The 14,383-nt window shown below is 46.8% G+C and overlaps 1 protein-coding gene across 2 annotated transcripts in view; it reads right to left on the reverse strand.

Moving 5' to 3' along the window:
- LOC128832395 (collagen alpha-6(VI) chain-like) overlaps positions 1-14,383 on the reverse strand; it is a 125,020-nt gene that overhangs the window by 53,485 nt on the left and 57,152 nt on the right. For both annotated transcript variants that reach the window (XM_054019735.1, XM_054019736.1), the window contains exons 21-23: positions 13,105-13,170; positions 11,714-11,767; positions 10,701-10,736 (exon numbers count right to left, since the gene is read on the reverse strand). In XM_054019735.1, coding sequence (XP_053875710.1) covers positions 10,701-10,736; positions 11,714-11,767; positions 13,105-13,170 — 156 coding nt within the window. The remainder of the gene's footprint in view (positions 1-10,700; positions 10,737-11,713; positions 11,768-13,104; positions 13,171-14,383) is intronic.

Here is a 14,383-nt window from a genome sequence, read left to right on the forward strand (position 1 = left end):
ATTGGGGCTGTCATCCCATCCTGTTTAGCTGGTGATGTAATGCAAAGCTCTATTGTTTAGCCTTTCGCAACACTAAGACTTGCAATGTGAAATCATCAGAGGCAAAGCATCAAAACCACTTAACGGTAAAAAAAAAAATATTATAACAAGACATGGCTTTGCCCTGTCTGTGAATAGAATCAAAAGGCTGTTTTCAGTGTAACATGGGGGGGAGAAGCAGTCTTTATCCATTCACTGAGGAAAACCCCATGTGGAGCTGGGATGTTTTCGTGACTGTTTGGGGCCTGCTTTTTGTGGAACCAGCCCGCTCTGCAACAGATTGAACTTTGGGAGACGGGGCAGGGGATAGGAAAGGTAACAATTAATAAGGGAAGAGTCAGGTTTGCATTTTATGATTTTGTTTTGTATTGTAGCCATTTCCATCACTGTCTCTCATTTCTAGTTAAGTCTTTACCTTTCTTAAATAGACCTATTTTTGTTTCATTATAAGTGCTCAAAAGTGCTGTGTAGTTTACAGGAGCTGTAATTTAAGGTAACACTGGTAAACTGGGGACACTGCCTTTGGGAGCAGAAGATCTGGGATTTCTGTGAGTAGCTAGTGTCAGGCCTTGTCTACACTACGAGAGTAGTTCGATTTTACTTAAATCGAATTTTTGGAATCGATATTGCAAAGTCGAACGTGTGTGTCCACACTAAGGACAGTAATTCGACTTTGTGAGTCCACACTAACGGGGAAAGCGTCGACATTGGAAGTGGTGCACTGTGGTCAGCTATCCCACAGTTCCCGGAGTCCCCGCTGCCCATTGGAATTCTGGGTGGAGCCGCAAATGCCTTCTGGGTAAAAAAAAGGTGTCCAGGGTGCTTTTGGGTAACTGTCGTCATCCGTCCATCACTCCCGCCCTCCCTCCCTGAAAGCGCCGGCGGGAAATCAGTTCGCGCACTTTTCTAGTCAGTGACAGCGCGGACGCCACAGCACTGCGAGCATGGAGCCTGCTGCAACCATCACTGCAGTTGTGGCCGCTCTCAACGCCTCGCAACTTATCATACACCTTTCCCTGAGGCAGATGCAGAAAAGTCAGGCGAGGAGGCTACGTCAACGCGGTGATGGCCTGAAGTCTGAGAGTAGCACAGACCTCTCAGAAAGCAGGGGACCCAGCGCCGAGAACATCACGGTGGCAATGGGTCATGTTGATGCCGTCGAAAGGAGATTCTGGGCACGGGAAACAAGCACTGAGTGGTGGGACCGCATAGTGCTGCAGGTCTGGGATGAATCCCAGTGGCTGCGAAACTTTCGCATGCGGAAGGGAACTTTCCTGGAACTTTGTGAGTTGCTGTCCCCTGCCCTGAAGCGCAATGACACCCGGATGCGAGCAGCCCTGACTGTCCAGAAGCGAGTGGCCATAGCCCTGTGGAAGCTTGCAACGCCAGACAGCTACCGGTCAGTCGCGAACCAGTTTGGGGTGGGCAAATCTACCGTGGGGGTTGTTGTGATGCAAGTAGCCAAGGCAATCGTTGATGTACTGCTGCCAAAGGTAGTCACCCTGGGAAACGTGGAGGCGATCATAGATGGCTTCGCAGCGATGGGATTCCCAAACTGCGGTGGGGCCATAGATGGAACTCACATCCCTATCCTGGCACCGGAACACCAGGCCAGCCAGTACATTAACAGAAAGGGCTACTTTTCCATGGTGCTGCAAGCACTGGTGGACCACAGGGGACGTTTTACCAACATCTACGTGGGATGGCCGGGCAAGGTTCATGACGCTCGTGTTTTCAGGAACTCTGGTCTGTTTAGACGGCTGCAGCAAGGTATTTACTTCCCGGACCACAAAATAACTCTTGGGGATGTGGAGATGCCTATAGTCATCCTCGGGGACCCAGCCTACCCGCTAATGCCCTGGCTCATGAAGCCCTATACTGGCGCCCTGGACACTGAAAAAGAACTCTTCAACTACCGGCTGAGCAAGTGCAGAATGGTGGTGGAGTGTGCTTTTGGCCGTCTCAAGGGGAGATGGAGAAGCTTACTGACTCGCTGTGATCTCAGCGAAACCAATATCCCCATTGTTATTGCAGCTTGCTGTGTGCTCCACAATCTCTGTGAGAGCAAGGGGGAGACCTTTATGGCGGGGTGGGAGGTTGAGGAAAATAGCCTGGCTGCTGATTACTCACAGCCAGACAGCCGGGCGATTAGAAGAGACCAGCGGGAAGCGCTGTGCATCCGGGAGGCTTTGAAAGCAAAGTTCCTGAGTGAGCAGGGTAACCTGTGACTTTAAAGTTTGTGTATTGAGAAGCTAAACCTGCCCCCATTTCTTTGCCCAGTTAATGTTGACTATCCTATCCAGTTACATACCCCCTTCACCCCACTTCCAACACACATTTCAAAATAAAAATAGTTCTACTTTGTTAAAGCACACCGTTTTCTTTAATACTGTATTCGCGGGAATTTTTTAAAACTGGGACGCAGACTGTGGTGCGGAGCGGGTGTACTGTAGTGGCGCGAATGCAGCTTCTAAACTCAAGGATTGACATGCTCCGCTGCGGTGGGATGGTTGTTTCAACGGAGCCTGTCACCCCTCCTGATAGGGACTGTGTGTATGGGGGGGTCTATGTGACTTTGTGGCAGGGGGAGGACGGTTACAGATCCCCTGCTGTGTGGCTCTGTGATCCTGCCTAAGGACCGCCGCTTAAGATCTGTAACTGCCCTCCCCTGCCACAAAGTCACAGAGCAACCCACCCCCCACCACATAACATGAAAACAACCTCCCAGACTAACCAGGGTAACTAGTCACTGCATCACTGCACTATGTATGTGCCCTGCTGCTGTGCCTGCCCCCGACTATATACCCTGCCAAAGGTGACTGTCCTGTCGAATTACCAACCCCCTATCCCCCCCTCCTGCAAAAGAACATGATGGAAACAGTAGTTAACAGAAACGTATTTTTTATTATCAACCAAACATGGAACTGGGAAAGTGAAACTTGGACGGGGGCTTGTGTCAGGCGGGAAGGAAAGAACTTGTCAAATTTTGGGGAATGAGAGCCTTCTGCTGCTCGAGCTCTCTGCAGGGGTGGAGTGAGAGTTAGCAGGGACTCTGCCGCCTCTCCTTCTGTGCACTTTGGGTGAGGGGAGTATGGGACTTGGTGGCGGGGGAGGGCGGTTAGAGATGGACTGCAGCGGGGCTCTGTCCTCCTGCCTCCGTTCCTGCAGAACATCCACAAGGCGCCGGAGCGTGTCCGTTTGCTCCCTCATTAGTCCAAGCAGGGTTTGAGTCGCCTGCTGGTCTTCCTGACGCCACCTCTCCTCCCGATCCATGTTGGCTTGGTGCATTCGGGTCAAGTTCTCCCGCCACTGGGTCTGCTGTGCTGCCTGGGCTCTGGAGCAGGCTATAAGCTCCGAGAACATGTCCTCCCGTGTCCTCTTCTTCTTATGCCTAATCCGCGCTAGCCTCTGGGAGTGTGATGACAGGCTAGGTTGTGAGACAGTCGCAGATGGGGCTGTGGGAATGGGAAAAAGGGAGTGAATTCCTCAGAAAGATAAATGTAGTTGTGAACAAAGAACATAGTCTTTCTCTGTTAACAAGACCATGCACAGCACCTCTCACATGCGCACTCAGCACAAGGTCGAATTCTCGGCCTTCGCATTCAGTGCCTGGGGTCTTCTACAGCACATTTGAGAAGCCTCTCAGGAGAACGGAATTTCTGTTGCAGGCAGACATGGTAAGCCGTAGACTTGTGGCAGCTTAAAACTTTAATATTAGCAATGGCCTCATTTCACATTGAAATCAATGTCAGTCCCTGCTGCCAGCAATTCGGCAAGCAGGAAGTCTGCTCCTGTCCCACACCCTCGCGGCTGTCCCCGGGAACGATCCCTTTCGGCTGCCCCTCTCCCGCCTCCACCGCGTGGCTGCAAACCAGCGGTTACAGTTCTGTAAAGGAACGGCAAAGCAGTCCCAACACTAACATTCCCCTACCTCATTCAAAGCAGGTCATCATGAGCGACATCACCCTCATGAGGATCTCTGACAGCGAGAAAGAGAGAATGCTCCGGGAAAGCCTGCAAAGACCAGGGCCGTATGCCGCCATGCTGTGCAGAGCAATGATTCCAGAGTACTTGATAGTCTCGTGGCGTGGCAACGTGTCCTACTACGGAGGACCCAATAAGGCCGCTCTCCCCAAGAACCTAATGCAGCGGATTTCCAATTACCTCCAGGAGAGCTTCCTCGAGATGTCACAGGAGGATTTCTGCTCCATCCCCGGACATATAGACCGCATTTTACTGTAGCTGCTGTAGCAGTGACTAACCAGTAGAGCGGCTTGGGCAGGACAATCATGCAAAACCGGACATTGCTAGATTTTTTTTCAATAGTTGCACTGCCCATGACTGAACCGTTAAGCTAATCAAACTAATCATGAGAAACCCATTTTTTAAATTGTTAATATTCCTGTTCTGTTACAAATAAATGTTTAGATTTTTACAACACTTACTGGCTGATCCTTCCCCAGATTCTGTGTCCGGGGTAACAGCTGGGGAGGGTTGGTAGGGGATCTCTGTAAGGGTGATGAAGAGATCCTGGCTGTCGGGGAAATCAGCGTTGTGAGCGCTGTCGACTGCCTCGTCCTCCTCATCTCCTTCCTCATCTTCCCCGTCCGCTAACATGTCCGAGGATCCAGCCGTGGACACTATCCCATCCTCAGAGTCCACGGTCACTGGTGGGGTAGTGGTGGCGGCCGCACCGAGGATGGAATGCAGTGCCTCGTAGAAACGGGATGTCTGGGGATGGGATCCGGAGCGTCCGTTTGCCTCTTTGGTCTTCTGGTAGCCTTGTCTCAGCTCCTTGATTTTCACGCGGCACTGCGTTACATCCCGGCTGTATCCTCTCTCTGCCATGTCTTTAGAGATCTTCTCGTAGATCTTTGCATTCCGTCTTTTGGATCGCAGCTCGGAAAGCACGGACTCATCGCCCCACACAGCGATGAGATCCAAGACTTCCCGATCAGTCCATGCTGGGGCCCTCTTTCTATTCTGAGATTGCACGGCCATCACTGCTGGAGAGCTCTGCATCGTTGCCAGTGCTGCTGAGCTCGCCACGATGTCCAGACAGGAAATGAGATTCAAACTGGCCAGACAGGAAAAGGAATTCAAATTCAAATTTTCCCGGGGCTTTTCCTGTGTGGCAGTTCAGAGCATCCGAGCTCGTACTGCTGTCCAGAGCGTCAACAGAGTGGTGCACTGTGGGATAGCTCCCGGAGCTATTAGCGTCGATTTCCATCCACACCTAGCGTAATTCGACATGGCCATGTCGAATTTAGCGCTACTCCCCTCGTCGGGGAGGAGTACAGAAGTCGAATTAAAGAGACCTCTATGTCGAACTAAATACCTTTGCGGTGTGGACGGGTGCAGGGTTAATTCGATGTAACGGCGCTAACTTCGACATAAACGCCTAGTGTAGACCAGGCCTCAGAGGCTGGATATCCAGGGGAACGATTCAAAGGGACTTAGGGACTGGGGTGCACTTACTTTTAACCTACAAAGTGAAGACAGAGCTGGCATAGCCCAGAGGAAAGTTCTCAAGTAGCTGAAGGGCTGGTGGTGTTACAGAGCTGACATCCAGCCAGGCACAAGAAAGACTCCCTCATGCCGGAGGCGAGGGCTATCAAGGTGTCTCACCGTTCTGGGTGCCCCAAGAACTGTCACAAAAACATAGGATCAGATTCAGCCCTGGTAGTGAAAAAGGGCTGGACAGTGGCTGGATCTGGAATTGGATCCCTGGCATACATCAGCTCCCATAATCCGCTCCTGTGCCACTCCCTCCAACCTACCCTGTAGGGGGTACAGGCTGAGGGTGAGGGATGCTGCACTCTGGCTACCCTCAGTTGGCATACAGTCTCTTGGGGACCATTGCCACACAGCATAAAAGGTCAAAATGCTTATAACGGATTCCAGCTCTGAGGTCCCTGGCCAGGGAGCCAATGCGGCAGAGGTTTTGTATTTAGATATAAACTCACACTGCATATTGTGAATGTGACAAAGGCACTATCTGAGGGCTTCACTGGAGACCAGACTGTAGCTGTCATTTTCCATTGGATACTGAATTTGAATCAGACAGCCCCTGATGTCACAAACTCGTGATGCCTCCCAATAGGTCATAGCAAGCCAAAGATCAATGCAGAGCGTGAGATCCATCTCCACCAACAAAGAGACCCCATAAGCTACTGGGAAGTGCAGAAGGACAAAAACTCAATAGGACTGTATATCTATTCAAAGACTGGTTGGCTGAAGAAAGTGATATGCCACTGAAGAGACTCTTCTGTAGCCTACATTTTCTTTGCGTAAATTAATGTTTTATTCAATTTTGGATGCTATTGTTATTTATTAAGTTTCTCTTTGTGCTTGGCAGTCAATTTACATTTATTCATAGCATTCTTTTCCTTGTGTTGGAGAAACCCTGCAGCCGTTAGTCCTTTATCATGCTCCCTAATGGAAATGCTGCCAGAATAAGAAGCAAGTAAGCATTTCAGTGCATATCATGTGCACATGGGGGAAAATGTGACAAACTCATGTACAACTCAGCAGCTATTTCCAGGTGAACTGCAATGGATTTTTGAGGGGCTAACTCCACACACACACTCACACACAACCTGAAGAAAAGCTACAGTGCTGTGGAACAATTGCTATTTGAGCCCAGCGGCTGGAAGTGTGCTAACTGCCCCCCACACACCAAACCCACCCCCAGGTAGTTCCCAATCACTGGAACCACAGCTGCATGAATTGGAATGAAGGGGATTGCCCAGAGAGTAAATCAGGAAAGAACCTAGCTCTTACCATTTTGTAAGAGATAGCAGCCATGTATAGCATCATGTATTCAATAAGGTGGTGGAGCTCTGCTCTCTCCCGCAGTATAGGGCAGGGCCCTAAAGGCACAATCTTAGCCTGAAGATAGTACCATAGAGCCAGAGACAAAAGCGCAAAGCTTCTCTACATTTAATTTTTGTTAAGGCAAATAAGCGAACAGCTCTGGGAAATTGCTTGATGAGATCTAGAGAAAGATGCAGACTAGTAAAAGGAGAAATGAAAAATCAGAAAAATTATTATCCAAAACATATGAAGAATCAGAAACATCAAGACATGCTTATTGAGACACTATATTTTTCCAAGTGGTCATACATCACCAACATCATTATTTGTACTGACGGAGCACCTAGAGGTCAACCAAGAACGGAACCTTACTGTGCTAGGTGCTCTACAGAGTAATATGATGTCTGCCCTTAAGAACATAAAACCTAAGCAGACAAGACAGAAGATGGGTAGGGTAAAGGGATATAACACGCAAGCAGAATAAGCAAAGTCCTGGTTTATAAACATCATCACAGGCCCGCCATATTTTCTTAAGGTACAAGGGAGAGGGTTTGTTTCCCTGCTTTTAAAAATCACAGAACCGTCTTGAATTTCTTCAATGTTATTTTACTTTTGCCAGCTCATTATTGGATCCATCTGCTTTCAGATTTTCTTTGGTAACTGCATTGTTGAAGTGACTCCTGAGACAAACAATTCTTTTTCCGGTACACTACCTAAAACTTAACCAGCGATAAAATGGAGACAGAAACATCTTCATCAGTTAAACCTCTCTACAGTGTTTCTCTTCTTTGTTGCATCACAGGGGTTAAACAGTGCGGTTCTTTCCCGGCACCTCCAATCAGTAGTAATTACTGTGGTACAATTGTGTTCAATCTATTCCTGTAACATGTCTGGGCCCAATAGTTTGGAAGTTAATTTTTCCCATCAATTCCACTAGTTCTGGAATTCTCTGTCTGTTGTAATTCACAGAATTCTATATTTTAATATCTTGGAGCTGATTTGCTAGGTCTGTTTGCAATCAGAACACAGCTGTTGGTTTTGGGGTCAGGGGATTCTTTTGTTTGTTTGTTAGTTTTAAATGAAGCTGCCTGAAAAACTAACAACCAGTTTGAAGAATAAATTATTATAAACTTGCCCTGAATCAATTTAGGCTGGAAATCATAAAAAGGTTTCTAACCATCAGAGGAATGAGGTTCTGGAACAATCTTCCAATGGAAGTAGTGGGGTCAACCAACCTACCTAGCTTTAAGATGAAGCTTGATAAATTTACGAATGGGATTGTATGATGGGTCACCTGTGATAGCAGTGGACTGGACTCAGTGACCCAGGTGGTCCATTCCCATCCTATATTTCTGTGTCTCAGATGCATATCTACTATCCCTAATCAAGACCATCAGCGTTCCAGCACTTGGAATTTCTCTTCCTGTGCTGACTACAATCCTGTGTGTTATTTTTGTGAGAGCCAGAAGCAGTTCATGTGTTGCTGGTGCTAGAGCTGGATGAAATTTGGAATTCCCAGTTCATGGGGAAATTCTGCCATTTCAAAATTTCCTGCAAACTGGAGAGTCCAAACTTTTCCATTCTGGAAACACAGTCTTTCCAAAATCAAATATGCTCCCAGATTCCACTGTCCCCCAGCTCCAGGGCAGACCACAGGGCCCAGCAGGCTTCCAAACTCCTAGGCCAGCTGTCTGCCCAACTTCCGCAGCTTGGGCAGCAAGCTGACCCGAGAGTCAGGCAGCCTGGGGAACCAGCTGGCCCAGGTGTCTTGCTCTGTGGCTGGGAGTCTGGAACCCTGAGAGCCACAACTCGAGTCAGGCCTCTTACTGCTTCCAGACTCCCTGATGCAATGCCAGGCACCTAGACCCTGAGAGCCAGGGCTTGAGCTGGGGCTCACAAGGCTCCCTGGGCTGCTACACTCCTGGTTCCAGTGGCAGGAACCTGGAACCCACACTAAGCTCGGAGCCAGGGCTCCCAGGGCTTTCAGGCTCCCAGCTCAGCAGGAGAGAGTCTGGATGTCCTGAGAGCTGAGACCTCTCTGGCTTTAAGAGTAAGCTAGATAAGTTTATGGAGGGAATGGTTTGATGGGATAACGTGATTTTAGTCAATTAATCAACAGCGTGCCATCGCTGGTAAATAGTATCAATGGTCAATGAGGGTCTGGCTGGAGAATCTTGCCTGCATGCTCGGGGTTCTACTGATCGCCATATTTGGGGTCGGGAAGGAATTTTCCTCCAGGGTAGATTGGCAGAGGCCCTGGAGGTTTTTCGCCTTCCTCCGCAGCATGGGGCGGGGGTCGCTAGCTGGAGGATTCTCTGCGACTTGAAGTCTTTAAATCACAGGATTTGGGGACTTCAACAGCTGAGTCAAGGGAAAGGGGGTGGGTCAGCTTTTGTGGCCTGCATCATGCGGGAGGTCAGACTAGATGATTATAATGGTCCCTTCTGACCTTAAAGTCTATGAGTCTATTTTCAGGACTTCCAGGCCACAGACCTAGAAGACAAGCCACAGTCAGAACCAAGGCTCCCAGGGTTTCCAGGCTCCACATTCTGATACTGGGAGCTGGGAAGCCTTGGGGTCCCTGGCCCGGGGCAGACTGTCCCCAACAGCCCACTAGGTGAGCTGGCAAGGAAATAACAGGGTTCTGTTGGAACTGTGCTTGTGACTCAATGAAACTTCATTTAACCTAAAGTGTTGTCACAAAACTTCTCAGGTTTGACTCATTGCCATTTTGCAACAAAATTTGGAAAATTTCCAATCAGGTCTCATTGTTGGTATCCCTGTAGTGGAAGAAGAGGGAGCTCTGGTTGTGTGTGTGTGTGTACGCATACACACACACACACACACACACACACACCTGGCAGACGTAGAAGGCTTGAAGGAATCATTCACCTCTGTCTTGCCTTGTCAACTGTAGTGCAGATATTTACAAACCTTCAGACGAGTTTTGTGTTGGTTTTAAGGAGGCTTAATATAGTGGATCTGCACCAGCCTGCCTCCCTTCTTCTCAGTGGTCAGCTCTTGCCCTTCACTAACTTTTTAATTTTTAAATGGTTGAAAAATATGTGTAAGCCTTAGAGGCTAGACAATTCTCACATTCTTATCTAGCAGTGATTATAGCCCCATTATCTGATAGCAATGGCACGAGTCCCTTGGCTTAGCACCAGAGGCAAAATTCTGACTTTGGCTATCCATATGCAAATTTCATCAGTTCAAATGGAAGTTCCACTTGCATATCCCAGTGGGAAATTTGGACATCTACCTTCTGGTTTGATTCTGAAACCTTTGTTAAGCAAGCCTGCAAGATGGCATTTTGTTGCTTTACACCAAACATGACCAATCCCAGTTCTCTGTTATCACATCGCTATACACAGGGCTGGCGTAAGGATTCTTTGGACATACCCCACATTTAATGAGGTCATTTTACGTAGAAGTCTGTGTTTTCCCAGGTAAGGACTGGAGAGAAAATCATCAGGTCCCTCAGCCTTGTGTTGCAGGAATGAGCCCAGCTGCTCATTCCTTATAACCTAAGTGATTGACTTACCTCAGCTGATGTCAGTTTGACAAGGCTACCGTCGCAAAAAAATGAGCTAGAAACAGACTTTTATTTCAGGGAAAGCTAAGATTCTCCTTTACATTTTTGGCCCCTCCAAATCAAAAAGACCTCTGGTCGGGTGTTTCCTGGGACCTAAAGGCTGAGTAGGCTTGCAATGGACTTCCTGATTCTTAAATACTTGTGTTCAGTTTCTGTGATCACACTGAAAATATCCCCTCTAAGACAGGCAAAAGCTCAGACTTGAGAGAGAGCTATGTACACACAGCATATACTAGTAATCATCACTGACCTTTAATCCCTGGGGGCCTTGCCGACCTCCTGCACCCTAAGAGGGAAAGACAAGTGCAATTTATCCAGAACTATGACCAGTAAATGAAAAATAATGGCCCTGGAGCCAAACATGGTACATTAATGGGGAGGAAATGGCTATTCCCAGACAAAATACCTTGGTCAAGGTGAAATTGAGGTTGACTGTTCGTATCAGTAAATTAAGAGTAGAAACTTTACAAGAGTATTACATTTATCAAAATACAGTCATTAGAATGGTAGGAAATTCAGAAGGAAGGTATCTAAACTGCCTTCTCCAGGATGACTTTCCCATTCCCCATCCCCACTGCTAAGGTCAGCAGAAGGAGAGTCCTGGTTCCATGCATGTTAGGCAGTGGGGACTGTGTTACTCCCCTAAGTACTCTGCTCTCCCTAGCTTCCTTCATGACCATAGTGACACTGTTAAACATCATGGAGGCCTTTTGGGAGCTCACCCAAGTCCACCCAAGTCCAGGATAGGAGGGACCAGTAAGCAGCCCATTCCTGAGCATTAGCAGGGCCATTGCCTTCATTTCCTTGGAGACGAAGGAGGTTCAGCAAATATCCCCTCAGCCTTAATAGGCTCCTCCGACTCCAATGAGTCAAAATAGGCTTGTCAGCACCCAGTGAGCTTATATAGGCTTGTGGGGGGAGTAAGAAGCTTACTAAGGCTTATGGGTTGGCGAGGAGGGATTAGGCTTGTCTTTGGTGACTTTCCCAAGTTTCTAAGGCTCATGGAGGGTCCAAGGTCCCCACTGAGCACAAGGCTCAAGGGTGGTCATAAATCAGAAATTCCTTGTATGATATATTTAAAATTTGGTAGAAAACAGTTATCTCCATCACAGACCGACCCTTCCAAACTTGAGGCCAATATACCTTTGGCGTAGATTTTTTGTGGGGATAAAAAAGTGGGGAGCAAAATTGGACTTATAAATGGGAACATCATTGCATCCTCAGCTATAGATCAGCTACTTCCATAAGGATAACTGCTCTTACATCAGTGCCCTCTGCACCCGACTCTCCTGGCACGCCATCTGTTCCCAGTTCTCCCTGCAAAACGAAAAGTCAGCCTTTTTTTAAAAGATATCAAGTACACGTGTTTCTTTTTATAGCCCTTCTTTGATATTTTTCCTGGAAAATGTTTTCTTCTAATTGCATTGTAATCATTCGAACCACAGCATGTGTTAGACCTAGTTCTGTGAGAAGTGTGTTTAATTAAAAGTATCTAGCCAGAAGGAACTGGTCTGCTTTTGGGTTCCAACCCTTCAACCATAACCATCTGAGATTAGATAAAGGCTTTTGTGGGATCTTTTTTCTGTCTCTGTCTTCCAAAGAAAGCAGATGGTGGGGATTCTGAGGAAAGATTAATCAGAAAGCAGTGACTTTTGTTGCCAGAAATTCATTAAAGTCCAGCTTTTCTCTGAAAAGCAATTATGCAAAAAGGGCAACTTCTTAAGGTCTGGGGCCTGATCCAAAACCCACTGAAGTTAACAGGGGGGGTTCCATTTACTTTAATGGTATTTGGATTAGAACCTAGATATATTTTTACACAGTCAGTCAATCAGCTTCCTGTAGACAAAGGAGTTTTTGAGATGTGACCAGATTTCATATGGATATGCCTATACCCACTGTACTCTAACTTTGGTATTTGAGTAGAACGTAGATAAACCCTTCCTTACAACTTGGAAATCAAGAAATGAGGAAATATGGGCAGAGCTCCTTTGGTTATTTTATTTGTACTGCATCACTGCCGATCAGGATCAGCTCCACTGTACACACATATACTAAGTTTCAAGTTCCTGCCCCATGCACTTACAGCAAATCTAATTTAACCAGGAAGGATTCAGAAGACATTTTGTAAGCATGTATCCAAATCTGAAGAGACAGGTCAGAAAGGAGTTCAGTCTACTCTTAAGGAATAAATCATTTTTAGCAAGCTGACAAGGATGTTTTTGGTATTCAGAATGCTGGATTTATTTTTTTTCTAAGCAATGTGGTATTTCACTGATTAGAGGCCTATGAGAAATGAAGTTGGTGGTCTCAATCCACCCTGAGAAGTCTTCTGTAGAAATATATTCATGCTAAATCCAGGTAACAAATTACAAATGATCTTCCTTCTGGTCAAACTGCATTCGACATCCATCGGCAAGCACAAAAATATTACCAGCTGTAGGCACAGCGTGGCATTTCTATGGATTGATACAATAAGAAAAAAGGGGCACACCTCTCCAAAGCCTTACGTGCTGCAGACGCAGGTTATAAAGCAAAATATAAAATTAAATAGCAGCTCACCCCCAAAAACTGATAGAACTCAACCCTCTAAGAAACACACCGTTTTCCTCCCCACATAGCCCTGTTAGCCCTTAACAGTGCACAGCTGTGTTTACCTGCTGCCCTGGCTTTCCTTTTTCACCCTCTGGACCAGAGACATTATTGTTAATTCCAGGATCCCCCTGAAAAAGTCAAGACGACGTTAACCATTTTTGGTAATTTCTTCTTTGCTAGTGTAGCTGCAAAGGCAGGATATGGAAATAGGAGCAGAGTAATAATAATAATAATAAAAAGGATGAATTCAGAAGATGATGGTGGTAAGAGGCCTCTGCAGATGCAGTTCCTCAATCAGAAACTAGGAGCTCTTTGCCCAAAGAGATGAAAAGAAAGTATCTGGATGGGCAATGAATTCAAGCTTGTAATTAAATGGTTGATTTGTCTGTTTAGGTATAATTACCCAGGGTTTATATAATAAGATTCCAGGATTGTCACTCTGTGTGTCACTCTGAAGCCTAAAATGCCTATTGAGTCAGTGGGAAGTGATGGAAATAGCTACATGCATGGCTGAGAGCTCTTTTTTGTTAAGAATATCACCATGTTCATTCATCACTGGGATTTATGGTCTGTTACAAATTGTGTGGTAAGTTCTCAGCCATTGTGCCTTTACAAACAACACCTGTGCAGTGTATAGCTACAGTAGCTCAGTGTCTATGACATGCCAAGAGTTCCAGACCATTGTGATATAAGAGGTAACTCAACCAATCTTACCATTTCCCTACAGCTAATTTGGATGCAACAGTTTCATTGGTTACCATATGGGAGACTGCTCAGATGGTGGATTAACTGGCCCAACAGCTAAACCCATGCAAAAGCAGGGGTTTACATGTGCTGGTAAGAACATAATCAGTGATCTTCAGCAAGATTTTATCCTGAAATGAATTGAATTATACATGGATATTGTCCTCTTTGAATACAATGCAGTTGGACTCAGGGAATGAAATCCTGACCCACTGAACTCATGACAATGGCTAAATTCTTATTTGCTTCAATGGGGCCAGGACACCTGATTGTTACTAGGACACCTGACAGTGTTAACTGAGCATTAGAAACTAGCAGGAGCCACATGATACCCTTTGCTATTTGGAGAAAAGGGCTGCAAAATGCACCTGAAAAGGTCTTTAACCAATGGTGTGGAGAGAGCAGAGCCTCCTCTGCATTCTAACTTCTGGTCCTCAGACGCTGCTGAAGCCCCGCCATAAGATTAGGGCTCTGCAGTTCATCACAAGGAGGGGTGGAGTCAAAAAGCAGCTGCTCTCTCCATCGTTGTCCATTTCCAACCAGACATCAGCCCCCAAGTTTCTTCTAATGGAATCAGCAGTAACTCCTCCAGATGGC

Source organism: Malaclemys terrapin, chromosome 2, assembly GCF_027887155.1.
Source record: "Malaclemys terrapin pileata isolate rMalTer1 chromosome 2, rMalTer1.hap1, whole genome shotgun sequence".
NCBI classification, from domain to species: Eukaryota; Metazoa; Chordata; order Testudines; family Emydidae; genus Malaclemys; species Malaclemys terrapin.